Source organism: Bacillus rossius, chromosome 7, assembly GCF_032445375.1.
Source record: "Bacillus rossius redtenbacheri isolate Brsri chromosome 7, Brsri_v3, whole genome shotgun sequence".
NCBI classification, from domain to species: Eukaryota; Metazoa; Arthropoda; class Insecta; order Phasmatodea; family Bacillidae; genus Bacillus; species Bacillus rossius.
This window is the reverse complement of record NC_086335.1, coordinates 39,806,356-39,826,713: the sequence shown is the minus strand read 5'-3', so window position 1 is coordinate 39,826,713 and position 20,358 is coordinate 39,806,356. Positions and strand designations below refer to the sequence as shown.

Here is a 20,358-nt window from a genome sequence, read left to right as displayed (position 1 = left end):
CACTCTGCTGCCAAATCTCTAACACTTTCAGTAGCTGTGCCTTTTTGGAATCCTGAGTGCACAAAAAAACATTCTGAAAACTCGTAATTTATAATACATTATACATACTATCATGCGTATAAATCTGTAATAGACACTTTTTTTTTTTTGTAATTTATCTTGCAAAAAGAAACAATTCACACTTATCCAATGATATAGATTCATATAAAAATTGTAGTGTGCACTTGCTAAAGAAATAATATTATCACATATCTTATCACTATCGCTACCGCTGACCAAAGTTGATAGATACCCCTTCCATAACAGTAGCACAGGGCTGGCTAAAGGAATGAGGGTGTGGGGCGATTGAGAAGACTGGGATGAAGTGTGTGAGGCTAAACTTATTAAATACCTTCTCAAAGTTTGTTGGTACGTACTATATATTAGAGAGAGAGAGAGAGAGAGAGAGAGAGAGAGAGAGAGAGAGAGAGAGAGAGAGAGTCACACACCCCACACCCACTAGGAAAACTAAATAAAATACTTATTGTCTTGTAAAAAAGTGTTTCATTTTATTAAAATTATGTTGATAAATATCACGTTTAGAATTGACATATTAATTACGTAAACATGCTGCATCAATAAAATTGAGCATTAATACAATGGTGCCACTCAATACACTGGTATCTTTTAAGTATCTATGCCTTAGCTCACAAGCATTCCAACATTGCTAATATGTGTGTTAAATTCATAATTATTTTACAGGAAAATACAAACAAAATATTAGGGGTGTGCAAAGACTAAAGTCTTTGTCAAAGATGAAGTCGAAGACCTCAATGTTTTGCTACATTAAGAAAATTGTACAGATACAACTTTGAGTGACTGAGTAGGTGTTTCTTTACCAAAACATGTATACCATACACTAAATATTAAATATGTAACTGTGTGGAGAAATAGCATTGTAAATAAAGAACAAAAATTGTTAATACAATTACTTTAGAGATTGCAAGATTAAATTAAATAAGATGGACTCCAGAACATAGTGGCAAAGTCAAAATTTTTGCAGATTTTAGTTTTCCTTAAATAACATCATGAATGTAAAATTTTTTACTTATACACCACACTATTCCGGAACCCCTCATTGCCTATAACTAATCATCAAAAAGCTTCAACAGTTTATTTGTAACTTCTGACATTTCTCTGTTAAAATTGTTCTAAACATAAAAGTCTCAAAATTTTGTAAGAAGAATTGTGCTGTGCCCCTGCTATTCTTAGTTAAATTAAGGGAAAAAACTAAAAAACTTTATAACAGTTGTGTGTACAATTGCCCCTTGAAGTAACATTGTTTGATTGGCTCGAATTTAAAGTAATGATGCAAATAATCACAAAGATTTGAAGTAGCATTGTTTTCGTAAGTTCATTTCCATGCGCGCACAATGGCAATGGCACTTGTGTATCATTAAATACCATTTAATGAATTAACAACAAACATTATTTTGTTCTTCCTTAATAGTTATTCGCTTTCTTCATTGCGTATTTATCTAAGGTGACGGCCCGTGTGGTCAGCCAGTGTTTATTTTACACCATCTCGCATGTCGGCAGCAGCTCTGGAGAGGCTTTCAGGGGTAGTTTACCTTACGCCTATTAGGATGCACTAGTGGCAAATCATTGCGTGTGCGCGGGGCCTCCCCCCCCCCCCCCCCACACACACACACTCTCTTTAGTAAACAAGTATCAGGAATTACATTAACAGGTTAAAAACTTTCTAATAATAGAAAACGTTAAGATTACGCTTTTTAATTTCCTATTGTAACTTAAATATTCTATGCCCAAGCCCTATTATGTAAACATTTTGGTACATGAATTTTTGAAATTTAATTTTAGTTTGCTTAATCTCAATGTTATACAACATTTATTTAAATGTACTTAAGTGTATTTATATATATATAAATATATATATATGTCTTTATTAAAATTGCAGTCAGCAGGTGCACTTACGTGATGGTAAAAATTATTTTGATTAACATGAACTCTTATGGGGGGGGGGGGGGGGGGGGGAATTTATTAGCTGTCTGCTTTCCGCTTGGACCGGGTTACAACTGCTGCATCCTTCCAGGAGCCTGGTCTAACGTGCAACACATGAATATAATTTAAAAGGTAAATTATGTTTGTGCACTTTCGCTAACTTGACTATTATTCCGGAGCTGGATGCACATAAAACCAACCTTAAATTTCATACAGTGCAATTTATTTGCTCAAAAACTGAGAATATTTTCCAACCTAGATATTTATTTATAACGGCTCACGAGTACAACAAACTTATATTTACACAGTCTGTAAATTTAATAGCTATAAATGCCAAATCTATTAAAATATTTAAATATACATAATGAAATACAAAAAAATACTACAAATTTTGCGGAGATCCATCTTATTTACTTTACACATGTGCCAAGAAAAATAAATAGCTTAACATTCATAGCACAAATTGATTAGTAAATTAGTTACCTAAATTCATTACAAAACATGATTAGCCCAGGCATTAAAATTTAACTAAAGTTACAGTTCTCAGGAGCGGGCGCTCTAATATTGTAAACTCCGTTGCAGTCATCAGCTGTGTTCCCATTCCTTCGGCAACATCAACACCAATTCTGCTGGGGACTTGGGCATACAGGGACTGGTCCGTTTGTGGAGGTCCCTGTATCTGGGTTGATGCAAAGAGCTTTCAAATTGTGTCACAAGATTACAATTGTATTCAACACAACATCCTCTGTTCTAGTACAGGCATAGAACAAGCAGGGGTGTTTGGGTTACGTAAGTGAAATAAATAAGTATTAAAAGAAAATTATAACAATCAAGGGCAGACGTTGGAACATTTATTAAATAACACCAATGAAAAAAACTGGCTTAAACTTTCAACTGACAAACGAGTATTAGACAAACTTTTATGTCCAATGTGAAATTACATAATTATTATGGGCAAAATTATTAAAGATACCTTATAGCAATAAAGTACAAACAATTGGCAGTGAAAAAAAGAAATACATACAATTAAGAAAACCCTATATTTACATTACATTAACATCTCGGGCTAACGTGAACAATTAAAACTTAAGTAAGCAGCGGGATGATGTATGCAATGCGTATTCATTATTAAGCAAACTGGGCTTTACAAACCATTTGACAAACATTAAAATTGCCAATACACTGGGGTAATTTTCCAGTAATAATATGTAAGAGTTCAACATCTACATTATGCCAAAGCTTACGCTCGCAAGACATTTCCTTTCAACAAGAAATTAATCATTAATATCAATATGGTACTTATAACAACAAGCACCAAACATGCAACAAGGCAATTATGCCTGTTCCAAAAATATATGTAAACAAACATAACATTCATAGGTCAACAGACATCAACACTAAATACAGCATAACTCAAGGTGCATAATTGGGTTCACACAAGAAACAAAACAACTTACATAACACACACTTTATAAAAAATAACCTTCTATAGATCAAACAGGATATATGGTCCTCGTATGTGTGAGACCTAGGGGCAAATAACATTAATTAACAATTCAAGAGATAAACACTAATTCAACCCAAGGTAAGCGTACCTCCATGCCAATCCAAACGCAGGGTCGAAAGGGAACAGGCACGTTCGTATCTTAAAATATTCCTACAAGTTACAATCAAATAATTCAGACGTGAATCCACATACAAAATCATTAAGGCACATAACCTGAGCAATCAGGCAAAGCAAATTCTCGCTGTCCCAGTAATGTTTTATTTATAAAGCAAGAGCTGGTACACGTAAAATGTAACAACTCCATATAGCTACCAGAGAAATGGGAAACATCACAAACAGTAACGTTCGTACAAGTAAACACACTAGATGCCAAAAACTAAATTTAAACGGTGGCAGCTGAAAATGAATTTTGAAAATATTTACAATAAGGGAAAAATATTACATTTAGGAAGGTCTCTCAAAATTATCAATACTTTCAGAGCCATGTATCGTCGTTCGTTCTCGTTGCCCACTACCCAAACTATATCATACGAAAATGCCACAAAGAATGAAGAAGGCAACAAGTGCTCATTGCACTTTCATGAGAGGTAGGGATAGGGGAGGTGGGGATGATGATGATAATACGCTGTGGGAACTTCAAAAATAAGATGACTAGGTCGTTAAAACTTGAGACTCCAACGATATCACACCTCCACAAGCCTTAGTTACGAGCTGTGCAAGTGTAACAGTAAGACTCGCTGCCACGCACATTGTGCTTCAAACGACAGACGCACACATAATCTCTTTTCATGTGCTCCAAAGTGCTACACATTTTTTGCAGCTTCCCTCACGTTTCGTACTCATCACCGAAGCGTAAAGTTTACAACACCGTACTTGAACACTTTTGATCACAGCCATAGCCCGTCTCTTTGAACCCACGTGCATGACGTCAACTGTCGCTGCTCGGCTCAGCAACCCACCGTAGTGCGCTCGGGTGGTGGCGTCCTCAAAACAGAGTTCGTTCCTCAAACTCACTACAAAGAGTACATTAACCTAAACTAAAAAGGCTATTAAAATACATTAAATAATAAATAGGTAGTAAATAAATAAACTTAAAATATAACTTACAAACAAACACTAAAATACCATATGTTGATTCAAGTCTGGGCAACTGTTCTCAAAGTTTCTAGAACCATACTGCCAACTTACTTTTTTTTTTTACAAAACGTGGCAAGGCATAAAAATTCTCCGGAAACACTTATAACAGTAATTAACGAAACTTAAAATAAAGTCTGTACTTAACATAAAATTTCTGTACTCCGTAGGATAAAAACATAAATTTTTAACAATACTAAAACTGAAATGCTACACTTCGAGGGGCGGGTGTACTTGGTATATTCTTACTCTTGAAGCTTGGTTTTAACAAACCATTTGTCGTGCCAGGATTCTCCTTTCATAACAGCACACTATTCCCCCTCAAAAGAGGGAGTATTGGGTTGGGAGAAATGAACTATTTTCAGGATTAGCACCCGGTTGCAATTCACTTCTTAACTGTTCCTCTTGCATGTCGCAGAAATACATAGCTTATTCTGTTGGTGATAAAAAAAAACGTATAGTATTTACATTCATGGGGTTTATTTTTTATCATAGGAAATCAGATGATAGATTGGGGTGTCCGTATTTGTTTTCTCTACAAGATAATGCATGCACACTTGCGTAGAAGGGGCTAACGTTTTTTGCCCTTTTGGCAAGTGAGAAAAGATATTTCTAGAGCTGTCAGATGAAAATTACCCGCAGCAGTTACCATGAAAGAGGTGGGACAGTGTGCATCCTGTCGGTGCCTGCATTATCTACCAGAAAAAACAATGTCAGAGCACTTTCAGATTGTGATTCGGAATGTCTTATGTTTGAACCAATAGTTTCCACTGGATCTATACAAATTTCCAATACGTTTTGAACAAAACACATCATTTGCAGGGCAATGCTTACAAATAAGTTTGAATACTGGGTTTCTACTCTCTCAACTGTTTAATTAATCATGTAAAACCTTTCATTTCCAAAAAATCTGGATTGAGGCCTGAAATCTGACAACATTCAGACCCACATTGTGCAGTTTTAAAGATCCGTACATTTTGCCTAATCGGTTTGCAGACAGTTCTAACCTATTTTTAAGCACTTGATTGTTAGCTGATAACAGGTGTTAACAATGGCCCCAAAATATTGCGTTATATTGAGCTTCTAATGTATTCGGGTCTGTAAAGCAATCTTTGAAGTACATATTGGAATTTTTCCTGAGTGGCATAAAATTAGTCTTCCAAAGCTTCACAACTTCACAACTTATATAGATATGAGTTACCAACTTTTAACACAACGTACAATGCACAAAAATAAGTTATTTAGAAGCTTTCCTTTGTAGATTGTTGCAAGGCACAGTAGGCAGTGAAGCATTGCTGAAACACATTTCAACAGGGGGCAGTATGCACATTTCAACAGGGGGCAGTATGAAGACTTTTATACCAACGATGAATATAGACTGATTGTGATCTGCGCAGGGATCATAATTGGCTTACGTTTCGCTAAATAAAATGTCAAATTCAGTTAATGTAAACAATGCCATGTGGAAATGGTACTTCCACACACAAGTTTTCGTTAAAATGGTTAAAAATGTAAAGTATTGATTTTATTCTGAACATTAATTACAACAGCAAAAAAAACAACTATTACTGCATAGAAGTTTTAAAATGCAAATTGCTGTTAGGTTTCATAAATTCAACATCATGCGAGATACATCTGTCATGGCACACGTTTCTGACATTTCTATTGGAGCAGTGAAAGATCTTGAATACGGCATTCTGTGGTTCGGCAACTTCTGATAATCCGGCACCAATCATGCCGCTCGCATTCAGGATTTTTTTCAAGTTTTTCCAGCTGTCGACCCTGGCGGCCAAGTGGCACCACTGCCGCTGCCAGTTTTTTTTAATTTAAATTTAATTTATTGCTACTGTCTGTTTTCATTTCAGTAGAGTGTTTCCTGTTCTCTAGCAGTTTACATTTTACTTTTTGGTATTCCTGTTGAAACTATATCCTGCTTGGCCGTGGTCCTGAAAACTCGCCGGGTTGAAGAACCTTTCACTGCGAATCAGCTTTTCAACGTCCGGGCACATAAATGCCTTCACCGGGCAGCCAGTCTACGCGTGGAGGTTGACGCGCGTCATCTTGAACTGCTTGTCGGACAGCATGGTCCAGGGGCGCCCCATCATCCGCGACACCTCCTGCTCGGTGGCCGGGTAGGAGCGCGAGGCCGTGTGCAGCCACAGGGCAAAGTCGGCGCCCCACTCGGGGTTGCGCGGCCAGTCGCGGCGGAGGACCACCGCGTTGCGCCTCACGTGCAGGGCGCGCAGGTTCCTGGCCGTGTGGGCCAGCAGCAGCACCGTGGACGTGGATATCCTGTCCCGCACCACCTGCAACCAGCCACCGGCTTCCTCTCCGCCTTGTTCTCCTTCTCCGTCTGCGTTCAGGTTGCACGTGCGCTTTATGAATATAAAATTGTGTGAAATACGCCCACTATTTAGAGGAATTCATGTTTCATTAATATAAAAAAAAGTGGCTTTAATTTTTAGAACAAGTCATGAAAATAATGAAATTTATATCGTAATACATAGTGAGAATTTAAATGCTTTATTGTTATCCATTTACCTTCCACATGTACATAAAATTAGTGAACTAACCAACATTTTCAGTTATTCGTGGCATCACTTTTTTTGTTTGTGTGGATAGCCAGGAATATACTGTTTAAAAATGCTGATTGCTTTCCCACATAATGCAATAGATGAAACCTTTTCAAAACCACTTTCATAAATGGAATATATCAGCTTATTGAAAAATTGTAGGGTGATTTTTGTTCGTTATCGGCATTAGATACATTCCCGTGTGCTAATGAATGATTAAACCCTTGGTCGGTCATGAAGTTGAACTATCACCAGGCCTGCCAACTCACAAGCGTGTGAAGGTTTGGACACTGCCGGCAGAGCAGCAGTAACAGGGAGTCGACACGGTCGTGGAACGAGCGAGGCATCCAGAACTTGGGCAGCCCACAGTGTCCGTAGACGTGCAGATCCTTGGCGTAAAGGTCCACTACCATCAGGACCGACTCCGGAACCATCTGCCAAAACAACCCACAGCCTTCGTGAGCCATGTTTGCTGCCGCACTCTCTTCTAGCAAGCAACCAAACAGTTGCCAGGCAACTGTTTCTCATCTCACATGAAGAATCACACACAAAAAAAAAACCCAGGTACATCATCCTCGAGATAAAATGGATTTACGCTATTAACTCTCAACGTGCATCTTCTATCAACTACACTACCAGTACTATCAAGTATGGAGTCCAAACCAGAATCAGTTGATTTAAGATGTATTGTTTGTGGAGTTCCTTTCACATTGACATAGTTTCTGCTATAAAAATTTTTGTGCTAATGATTTTACTACAATGGGATCGATCTTTGATGTAGAAGACATGCATGAACTTTAAACAGAAAAATTAAAGACCAAAAAACTTGATATAATCTTAATGTATGCTAATAACGTTTGAATGTTAGTTCGGCGAACTACTCACTCTTAAACCATCACTAGGGACAATATTATATGATGAATTGTGATAAAACCCGAAATAACACCGAAAAGTATGTCAATAAACCATTTAACACCAAAACAAATTTTAATACACCATTAAGCACCAAAGTAAAACAAAAATAATTGCGAAATTATTCTTAATTTTTAATCAAAACTTAATTAAAATTACATAAGTTATATTTTAATATATTCAGTTCAGTTAATGTAACTGTAATGAGGTTTTTATCATAATGTATTACTAACTAGATTGGAAAATGTTTCACTTTGATTGATCTTGCAACTATTATCAGTTACCTACTTAATTTTACATTACAGGACGTATATTTTTTAGAGATACAAATACTTGAAAATTTATTTTTATTGTTCTGAGTAGTTAGAAATGCTTATTACAAATAGTTATATTGTAAAAGTGGATCATGAATCAGTCAAAATGAAACTGTTGAATAATATGCTATCATTACGAATAAAAAAAAAAATGAAAAACTATAAGACTGAAATCTCCTGTTTTGAAAATGAGAATGAAAGCATGAAATGTTGTCCGCGACCACGGCTAATCGGAACCTTGCTGTGGGGAGAGTCGTAGAGGACGGAGTGCACGGGGGCCCTGCTCTGCCACAGCAGCTCGGAGCCCTTGAGGCCGACCCCTTGCAGGTGGACCGCCATGCGGGGGTTGGCGCGCCTGCAGTTCTGCCACGCCCGCGGGGCCACCGGCTCCAGGGCCTCGTTGCTGGGGCTGTAGCAGTTCTGCAGGATGTGCAGGTGCCTGAGCCGCGCTTGGCCCAGCAGCTCCAGCACGTCCTCGCCCAGGCTCTGGGGGCTGATGACCAGCACCTGGCCACACGCACGGCACACCTCTTGGAGAAATTTGGATTTTAAGATAAAATAGTGTTATTTTAGCAGTTTTCGGTACTTAAATTTAAATATTGTAATGGTAAAAAATTTATTAATTTTAATATGAAATTTGTTTGAGTGATGAATAAGAAATTAATTAAAGATTTGGTGCTAAGGTGGGGGTTTGAACCCCTAACCACCCCCCCCCCCCCCCCTTGGCTACGCCCCTGCACCGACACCCATTCCCCAACATGGATGGGTACACGAAAAAACCCACTTGACGATGGCAACACCCGCCACATTTCTCCCATTTGTAAAAAAAAAATCTGTTTTGTCGCTGCTGGAAACCAAATCCGGATCGCCTCGGTCAGAGGTAAGTGATCTGACAGCTCAAACACCACGGCCCCTGCTCGGCATGTAGTCTTGCAGCAAGCAGCAATGAGACTTTAAGCTCACAAGTGCTGTGTGGTCACTGTATAAGATACCCTTATTGTCACTATATTTTATTTTATTTTTTTGTTTCTCGTAGTTAATGCATGGTTACCACTTAAATTTGCAATGTGCTCAATTAAGACAGAAACAACTGTTATGGAAAGTTATTACCATGTTCAATTTATCGACCACAGAAAAGACTGTTTCGACAAATAGGTCACAGAGCAGTGTATGTCTGTTGCCTATTGGCTGGTGGGCCACAGGACCCAGCTTCAATTCCCTCCTGGGTTGGAAATTATTCACTCGTGGGAAAGTTTTTTTCCCCAGAGTTTAAGACTGAGGTCTACATTGTCCTTGCTCCTCCATTCTGCGAAAGACAATGATGTACCACTACGGAACCATCATGCCTAGTCTGCCTGAGTCACACCATGGCCCTCTACCTTTGGCAACTGTCTGGGGATCCAAACCAGCTTTCAAGCTGATCGCCCTTAACATTTATAAAACTCTGTCGAAAATACAACTGAGGTTTTACTGTACTGTACCTAATTACATTAATTAAATCCATTTTATTTTTGATTCTAGGTATTTATTTCAGCTTTCCAACTTGTAGTGAGGCCATTAGGAGAATTTGGGGAAGGAATCGGTAATGGCATCTAGTGAGGAACCATCAGGGCATTTGCAGGGAGTAATTTCGGGAAACCAGGAGGAACAGAATGGAAGATCACATATTTAAACTTCTTGCCATCTCACTCTGGATGTAAATCCGTGTTCTTATTTAGTCTAGAACAGTGTTCCAGAACTCCCAGACTTCTACTTGGTACCGGGCTGTGGAACATTTCAAAACAGGCCTCCAACCATAATGAGACAGACACAAAGATAGAGAGAAGCAGAGAAAAAGACACAAAGAGAGACAAGATTCCATAAAAAAATTGGTTTTGTTCTAGGATTGTAGACTGCAACTGATTTTACTAAAACCAAACTAAGTAAACAGTTTTCGATTTTGATAAATCACATCTTTTCGTTACACTCCTTTAAAATCTGTGTTTTTAATAGGTACCTTGATACACGTGGGTCTTAGAATATTTATCGATAGTCAAGCCGGCTGCTACGTTCTTTGTCTAGCAAAGCTCCATTCACCCCAGCCTAGCACTTGATACAAAAATACACTAGAGACCAATATTGGATAGCTCTATGCTAACAACGCAGGGTAGAGAGAGAAAAATTACTCAGTGGCAAGAGGTGAGAACTACAGAAATGTGTAATGGATAAACTGTTAAATTATTGGCCTACGTTATACTATCTGTTGTCGAACAGGGTTCAATTATTTTTAAGATATTTGAAACACTAGGGAATCATTTTCTCCCATAACAATTGACCCTTTAACTGCTATGATCGAGTTAACTCGAAGTGCTCTAACATTCACACCAATGCGACGATTGAGATAACTCGGACGCGATCATTGTGATGCTGCATCAGTTGTAGATTATCATGTAACATGATTTCGTTTCTTTTATCTTAGGAGTGGTTAACGTAAAGCTAAAAGCTAAACATATACTTCTCGATTCCACAATTATTTGGTTAGCAATTTTTTAAAATATAATTTAAAATCCACATTTCTTGCCAACCGTATGTATGCAGCTAGTAAAACAAATAAAAATTTGTAAAAAAACAAATAATAAAATTTTAGGATAGTGTAAATAAAGTGCAATCTTGTTTTAAGAAAAGAATATTTACAAAAAAAAACAGAACAGAAATATAGCAAAAAAAAACTAGTGTAATTTAAATTTTTTTAAAATTTTTGTTATTTTCACATTTTTGCTTTAAATACTCCAGCACCGAGGGGTTTGCAAAACCATCCAAGTATACAGCAGTTAAAGGGTTAAAGAAAGTTATTCTAAGAGGAGAAAAGAGAGTTAGAGATTTGTGGTGTTGATGTTTGAATGCTGACGTGGTTTGCTCCCGTCACCTGGAGACGGAGGAAGACCCCGACGTGCAGCACGGGGCAGGGCACCCGGGTCGCGTTGACGAGCACCAGCCGGGTCATGCGCAGCGAGCACGAGCCGCACACCTCGTCCAGCAGGTGCCTGGCCTCCCACGGCTCCAGCATCAGGTCCGTCAGCTCCAGCCGCCGCAGCGACGCCAGGTTGCCCATCAGCCTCTTGAGGGTCTCCAGCAGCCTGCCTGCACCGCACAGCACACCACCGACCCGCTCTCACTCACTCGCGTCGCAACCCTGCAAGCCACCTTCTTGGACACTCGGTGCGACAGCCGATCAGAAGCACCAAGCACCGCAAACATGGTTGTACCTTTCTGAATGCTAAGAAATGTCTTCTTACGTTGCAGTTCACAAGAAAATAACATTACTACTATCCGAAAATTAAGCTTATGAAAATCCCATGCTTCACTACTGACAAACAAAAGACCAGAAAAGAAAAGAAAAAAACTGCGAGGAGTATTGGTGACCCAAGACTTTGCGGGGGCCTAACGTGGGGCCTGGAGGATATTGAATAACACACAAGAGTAAAGTGGTTCAAGGCCTTTCTACAGAAAATTACAAAAAATTAACTCTTTGAATTACAATGTTTTAAAGCCAACCTGGAACTAAAAAATTCAATGATGGTTATATGCTAATTTATCTGAAGAAATTTGAATATTCTTTCTTAATAAATTTTAAACAATTCAAATTCTGGTGAAATGGCATTATTATAAGAGATAATAAAATCTTAGAAGGAAAAAAACAAAAAAACAATTGGAATAGCAAGTGTGTTGACCAGCACTTTATATTACAACTATAAAATTCTTCTTTTCCCCATTAATGTCAATCTTTTTGTAATGAAAATTAGACAAAAAAAGAATAAAAATGAAAAGGGCCGGGGCAGGGCCCTGGGTGGTTGCCCGACCTTTGAGCCGCCCGATAAAGAGTTAGCAAAGGAAGGGGTTCGAGCCCACCCTAGCACAATTTTGGTTCTTTATGTTGATGCACTTATGACCTTAAAAAATTGGGAACAAATTTGATTACCAATTTTCATATTAATAATCAGCATATATACTTATTCAGTTACCAATCACTGCTCCAAATTATCATTGCTGGTGATATACTTAAAGGACCTGTGAACTTGAAATCAAGCGCAGGTCAAGAAGACATATCAAGGAGAAGTTTCAGACACCTGCTTACTTGCCATGGCCTCGCTTGCAGATATGAAAATTACCTACCTTCTGTTACATTAGATACAGAATTGCGATGGTGTTGAGAGAAAATGAGTGTTACACGAACAAGGAAAGACTTGGAGCGACAAAATATGTAATGTGATTCAGCACTAAAATGAGAAAGTGGTACTGGTCACGACTAGAAATCTGCAAAACTTATTTTTTTTAGTTTAAATAAAATTTTGAATTAAATGTCAAATGAATGAATACGAAATATTTTTCAAATAAAATTAAACATACAGTGAAACATATATTTTTTTCATACTTCTCAAGAGTCAAAGAAAAATCTATGCAAAATACAGTAAAATGAAAAGCGAGAAAAAATGTAGAAAAATAAAAAATCTGGCAATGTATTTTCTTTAATCTCAGTAAAATGTTAAGTTTGGAAATTGTTTTGGTGTCCAAACTTATTATATACTGTCGACCGGGGCTACGCCCTCCCTAAGCCCGATGTGCCTCATGCCATCGCCACCCCTCTCCTCCCACCACCACCCTCTATTTCAAACCCCCCGCCCCGTGTGCAGGTGTGTGTGTGTGTGTGTGTGTGAGGCGCCAACAAGAGGCGGGAGTAAAGTCTGTGCCACGACCCCTTTTATTTTATTATTCAATTTTTAGGTTTACCTAACTGTCTTTTCTTTAAATAATATTCCCTAAGTGTTTATGTTTTAAGTGCTAGTTGTAAGGACGGCGTAGCGCCCCACGCGGCAGGCAATGGAACTACCCGCAACTAGTGTGAACCATAATCATAATTAAAATAATCAATACTCAACTTAAATAATTAAGGAAACTTTGTTATAATTTTATTATGGAATTTTTAGTGTATTTGTTTTAGTTAAAATATGTATTAATAAATAACAGAAGAGACTAACGGTAAATCCAGTGCTTTCCGGCCGCCATGCTGCCCTGGCCTCTTGAGTCGCTTCCGTTCGTCACCCGGGGTAGGATGCTTGGTGAGCACCGCACAACTTCATATTTTTTCTTAATCAACTGATCTTTTAACATCCGCCGGACTTTTTATCATTCTTAAACCTTTTTTGTATCTGCGAGGCCTACTCAGGGTGGCCGACTCGTTTTAATAAATATTTAAGTTCAATTCGGACATTTAATCACGAACCGCGTCCAAACTTCACAAGGCCAGGCCACGAGGTGACCTGGTCAGCCTGTAAACTGATTTTCTCCCGCCGTTGGCGTTATTAACAGTTTTATAGTGTATGTAGGTGTAGCGCGATTGAAGACGTGTTGTAACGTTGCTGAAATAAAAGGAGTACGTCGAACGTGTGATTTTTAGTCGAGTGACCACGTGTCCCTGCTCCTGAACCTAGAGGCGTGTAGGACGCCTGAAGAGCCCACTGTAACGATATCGCGTGCTAAGGGAACCGAGCCTAGCCCTACACGGGTCACGTCACGCCCTGAAGGGAGTCTCCGCCGGGTCCACGTGCCCACATCACGTGGTGGCGCCCACTCCGACATTTCATTTGTTCGTTCCCTTACATCCCTAGTCACGACAATACATAAAAAAAGAGCACAGTATTTTCAATAATTTTAATCATAATCACAAATTATTTTTTACATGTAACTGACTTCTTGTATATCCCAAGGCTATGCACATGTGGAATCAACAGAATGTTAATTAATAAATGATTTTAAAAACATAAAAAGGATGCATATCATATTTGACTAAAAACAAATCTTCTTAGCTTCATACGTGCCATATTCATTTCATTAAAATATTTTATGAATGAGTCCCAGTTGGTTATCTCTTGGTAAAAAAAATATTTAAAAATTTTTATTTGAAATGTAGAATCAAATATCTAATTATTTACAAATATTGACTATTTTTGAATACTCATTGACCCTTAGTTGTGGTGAGGAACAAGAGTGAGCATGGAGGAATATGAAGGAAAATATGTTACTAGACTGGGGAAGCTTGAAACAGATTAAAACCATTCAAGTGTCAATGGCGTGCCTATATATGTATTTTGGAAGGGGATACCGAAACTAGGAAACAGAAGTAGACAGCAAGGTGATGCATTCTACACAAGAACTTGTATCTAATCAAGATGTTGGCCACAGAAACAGGAGAAATAATGTGGAAAAGTTGATATATTTGTGATTAATAAAGCACATTTTGCAAAGAGCATACAACAGGACAGTCAATTATTAACTTGCTAAATGATAGTGCACACCGCTATAACTACTAAACTAACTAAGTTATCTGTTGGACAATGTTGCTTTGTTTTTGTATAGTGGCATTCCAAAGTTAGGTAAAGGCTTGAACAAACTAACCTAATTACAATGGAGGTAAAGGCTTGCACAAACTAACCTAATTGAGGTGGGATAAAGCTAAACAATGAATGTGAACCTAATGAACCCTACCTCCCGTCCCGAAGATCTGCGTTCCCTCCTGGTCGGGGGACTCCCTCACTGCCATGTTGCACGGGAAGACAAAGCTGAGCGAGTGAATGTTGGGGCCGATGCCGAGGTTATCTGGCGGGACGCGTTCAGCAAAGTACGACAGCATGTTCATGAACTCGTACAGGTTGAAGAAGCTGACGGATGGCTTCAGTATCAAGTTGTGGATGTTCCTCCCGATGCACGCCAGGCAGTTCTGGGTCCTCATGTGGTCTAGAAACGACTGCAAGCCATCCATGCCCAACCTTCTGATGGATTTCCTGATTTATTATTCATGGTTATGTCTTATGTAGTAAGTTACTTTAATTGTATCATGTAGAGAACCAATTAAGAATATGAATAATTAAAAAAAAGGATGTAATGCTTATAATATTTACGCCTTATTACTGTATGACAATATTTTCCCATTAAGTACCAGTACATGATAAAAAATATACTTAGCTAAGGTGAAAAAACTAATATATGTATATATATATATTAGTTTTATTTATATATATATATATATGTGTGTGTATATGTGTGTGTGTATATGTATATATATATATATGTATGTATATATATATATATATATATATATATATATATATATATATATATACACACGTTTCTGAAATGAAACAGGTGTTTAGTAGGGATGTGCGAATCCTTGATTTTCAGTTCGGTTCGAATCCGATTCAAATCCCTGGCAATATTTGAGATATGAATCCGATTCCGAATACTAAGCACAGAATAATTAAAAATAACTGATTAATTTAAAAATAATGTGTGTTCTCTTTTTTCTAACTGTAACTACTGGCAAATATTTATTACACTGAGATTGAAATGTTTATAATTATGTAAACTTAATTAATAATAAACACTTTAAAATATGAAAACCATAACATATTTGATTCTCCAACGTTCGTAACGGAATCGTAATAAACTGCACGCCACAGGGAAATCTCAGTTTTATAAACGTTTCAGCAAACGAAATAATTTTTTCTCCAATAAATAGCCCAGACGTTTTTTTCTTGCAGGTATGTAATTGTTTTTAGTTTATAGTTTGCTATACGACGAAATTCGTAATCATAGTATAAGCCCTCGAAATCTCGAAATTCTTTTAATGTCACTGTGTTAATTAGGTATTTAATTTACATATCTTTCTTTGATACATCATATTATAAATACTTACGTAATAGTAGCCTAATTGTATTTTTCACTGCTAGTATTTTTGAGCCGTATTAAATTAATTTATAACTTTTTTGAATATTCGTAATAATGTTTGAATCCATGTAGGTACAACGATTCCGGGTTCAGGTAATTGTGGATTCGAACCGTACCCATAAATATCTGGTACTCGCACATCCCTAGTGTTTAGTTTCAATAAACTTAATTTATAATTAAAAACCAATTGAAAGAATAAAACAAAATGATTTTCCATTCCTAATGAGTACGCACCTTCTTTGTGAGCAGTTTCCTCGACGCAAAGCAGCCGCAGGTCAGCTGATATGTCACACTATAGTTTGTTCGTGGATACCTGAACACCTTTGAAAGGCCTGTCTACACATGCCAGATCACATTGTATCCTCCCACTTCATGTCCATAACTCTGCCAGAACTTGACCTCTTACACTGGTGTACTGTTCACTAAAAACGGTAATTGTTCCGTATCACGTATCCAAGTGTATCCCTTGATCCTGATGGAATGAATCTGTATGACTGATCCTGTGGTATATGATGCTTGATGTTTTAATTTAGTATGTCGAAAAATTTGGACCTAACAGAAATATTAACATACAAACAATGTTAGGAAGTAAAAAAGCATTATTTTTGGATTTTTATTTAATCTGCTAAGACGATCATAATTCATTGTTACATCACAATTTTTTTTATCCAGGATCTTTTGGTGTACTAAATTAAAACAGCAAGCAACATGTACTACAGGATTAATATATTCAGGATCATGCCATTAGGATCAAGGGATAAACTTGGATATGAGATACAAAACTTTTACCCTAAAAACTATGAAACCGTTAAAACTAAGCAGCTATTGGATTTAAAAAAAAAAATTTGAAGTGAAGGCCACAACAGTATGCTGACAAAAATTTGTAAGATAAATTTTCAATGCAACAATTCGTAAGTCTGCAGCAACATATGAATGGTTATCTGACAGTCAATGGCCACAAAATGCTGGTGAAAAGCCTTAAGTTTGAGCACACACTGTAAGATTGCTGTTTATGGTTTTTAAAGAAAAAGAAGTTCTTGAACATTACAGCTTGCAGTCATAAGGTTGACTATATGCATATGATCCACCAGTAAAGGTCAACACAATAAATTTTACTAACTTCGCAGGCCCTCTCAAGATTAGAAAAGAAAAAAAAAGTCCCCTAATTTATATTTTTCTTCACCAGGAACAAATCAGGTAATGTCCTTCAGCTAATGGATGGTAACGCCTCTCGAAAACTGAGTACAAAAGTGTTCAGTTCAGCACGAGCGCACTATAGCAACTCAACTATCAACTGACCTGCCAGCCGTAGTAGTAGTTGTATTTGCGGCGGGTGAGCGTGCTGTCCTCGTACACGAAGGTGTGCCACACACGTGGCAGGCGGAATGCCCGGCTCCACGACCGACAGACCAGTGATGCCGCGTACTTCTCCCTCATTGTCAGGTGCGAGAGTATCTGCTCCAGGACGAGGTCCGGCAGCAGCGACCAGCGGCTGTACTCGCCGTCGTCGTCATCTGGCATCTCCATCTCGATGGAGCAGCTACCAACAGACACTTACAAACTCCTTCACATGGTTACGTCACACATCCGTGAGCACAGGGGCGCAACAACTTAATTTCCAAAAAGGTGGGGGGGGGGGGGGGCAATATACCTTTTTATAAAAAAATCATCGATCCCCCCTATTGAAGCGGGGGGTCTGGGGGTCCTCCCCTGGGAAAATTTGTATTTCAGGTGGAAAATGGTGCTATTTAAGCAGTTTTACTATCCAAAAATTGATTACACAGCACATTCTTTGCCCCCGTTTGCCCCCACTTCAAGGTTTCAGAGGGGGGGGCAAAATACTCTTTGCCCCCCCCCCCCCACCGTTGTTGCGCCCCTGCGTGAGCAGTACACTGCGTTTACTGGGTGTTGAATAAAAAGCTAGAATATCAACATGTATCACTGAACTGTGTATATTGTAACAACAGCTAACATAATCACGAGACAAAAAAAATGTACATGCTTCAAGCATTACATACATCAATTATTGCTTTTACAATTTCAAAATAAATCAGCATGCTGTTATATTGCTCTACCAAACTCACTTTATGATCCACCTAAATAATTCCCAGCAAAAAACCCTATAAGTACATAAGCTAAGTAAACAAATTAAAAAGTGTATTGAGTGTCTACTCCAACTACTGGGTGGGTGTCAAAAACACTTTTACGTCTAGCCTAAGTTTGTGATAAATACACCTTCATATATCTAGATATTGTCTCCTTTAACCCTCATAAAAAAAAGTTTAAAGAGTGTACAGTGCATTTGGTTATGTATACAATAAACAGAATGAGAATCTAAATTGGACTAATCATATATCTTTTCTGTGTCGTAGACTTAGTTCTCTTTGTTTTGCCATAAAAACTATTAATACTGTAACTTCACATAAAGCAGTAATGGCTATGTATTTTGCAAACATATATTCAATAATAAGATATGGTGTTATTTTTTGGGGAAATTCCTTAAATTGGCTAAAGATATTTAAGCTTCAAAAACGGGTTATTAGAATTATTTATAATCTTAGTAAGACAGATTCTTGTAGGCCTATTTTCCTGAATAACAAACTCTTAACATTTCCAGCCATTTATATATATTCGGTTGTCATTTATGTAATTCAAAATATTAAGTATGTAAAGAATAATGAAATACATAATCACTTTACCAGATCCATTTATAAGAATCATATTCCTTTTCATTCAACAATAAAATACGAATTGAACCCTTTTTACATGGGCCTTAAACTAATAAATGTTCTACCGATATCCCTGTTAAATACAGCATCCCAATCACATACCATATTTAAACAACATCTCAAAGATTACCTACTACGAATAGCTCCATACTCTGTTAATGAATTCCTCAGTGCATCTACATAAATTGCTGCATTGTTTCTTTATTATCATTTTTTATTGTATCATATATTATTGTGTTATAATGTATTTTTTTTTTATTGTTTTGTTAGTGTATTATGATGTTGTATTTTATTTATAATGTTATTGACAAAACCTGGACATATGTACTGTCAAATATCGGACGCTAATAAATGAAAATGAAAAATTGAAATGAACTTGCAAACAATATTTTTTATTACAACTTAACACAAACTAAGATTTCTGACGATGAATAAAATAACCATCCTACCTCATTAATATTCAGCGCTGATCTTAGTATATCTTCATATTTTGTATTACTTTCAACTCAATCCTTTGGACGGGCAGGCTAGTAAAATAACTATATCTATACATTAACTTAAAACAACCAATTTCTTTTCAAGCCAAACTACGTACTGGAAGAATTCACTTTGCTGTAATGAATTCTCCGAAACCAAACCCCCTCCTGCCAAACCAAAAAAGTAATATTTATAGAAAATTATTTTCTACGGGCAAAAAAAAATTACTGTATATTTTAACACTACTTTTAAATTACTAATACAGTTATGTGTATAACAACACATTTCACGTTTAATATATAGTTAAAGTGTTCTTTAAAAAAGTGAACGGCACAAAACTATTTTTAAAACTACCCCAGATTGCACTCGGCAACACATGAATTCATAATTTACCAAACTTCCAACTTCCGTCAGTGCCAACAACATAGGAAGATTACCTACATATCGTCCGAACACATATCGACGACTACCCGAACAATTACGAAATGTTCGAGATCGCCACTAGCTTATCGAGTGTAGATTATACAAAGTAAGAGAAACTTTATTTCTCTCGCAAGAATTTTGACGTTTTATTTAACTTTCGTTTAATGTCTCGTTTACAGCAAGGTAGGTCATTAGCACTGTCATATAGCGTTGTCATTACACACATATTGTGGAAAGAATCAATCATGGTCATGCTAGTAGAAATGCAGTTATACAATCGTTTGCCTGGAGTTATTTCGTGAAAACGAAATAAGGATGGATGGATAGACTGGAATTCAAACCCGGGTCCTTTGGAATATGAGTCTAATTGTAAAACAGCGCTACCTCGCTCCGTAAAGGCCATGCCCAGCCACAATAAAAATAGTATCAACACATTGACAACACTTTCAAAACACCAAACTAGCACAGCGGCCTAGCTACAACCAAATGCACAATATTTGCTACAACCAATGTAAACTTAATGACAT

At 37.4% G+C, this 20,358-nt stretch overlaps 1 protein-coding gene across 1 annotated transcript; it reads right to left on the bottom strand.

The window, feature by feature from the left end:
- Positions 1-523: 523 nt before the first annotated feature.
- On the bottom strand, positions 524-19,726 carry LOC134533865 (uncharacterized). Its single transcript, XM_063371569.1, has 7 exons — positions 19,381-19,726; positions 17,502-17,742; positions 14,964-15,222; positions 11,347-11,561; positions 8,679-8,948; positions 7,485-7,649; positions 524-6,948 (listed from the first exon to the last, which is right to left on the bottom strand). The coding sequence occupies exons 1-7, from the start codon at positions 19,383-19,385 to the stop codon at positions 6,676-6,678; spliced, it is 1,428 nt and encodes a 475-aa protein (XP_063227639.1). The 5' UTR covers positions 19,386-19,726; the 3' UTR covers positions 524-6,675.
- Between the last annotated feature and the right edge of the window lie 632 nt (positions 19,727-20,358).

Coding starts and splice junctions, on each gene's coding strand:
- LOC134533865 (XM_063371569.1), bottom strand. Junction 11,562..14,963: donor GCAGATCTTCGGGACGGGAG/GTAGGGTTCATT, acceptor TGTGCGGTGCAG/GCAGGCTGCTGGAGACCCTC. Junction 8,949..11,346: donor GGGTCTTCCTCCGTCTCCAG/GTGACGGGAGCA, acceptor GCGTGTGGCCAG/GTGCTGGTCATCAGCCCCCA.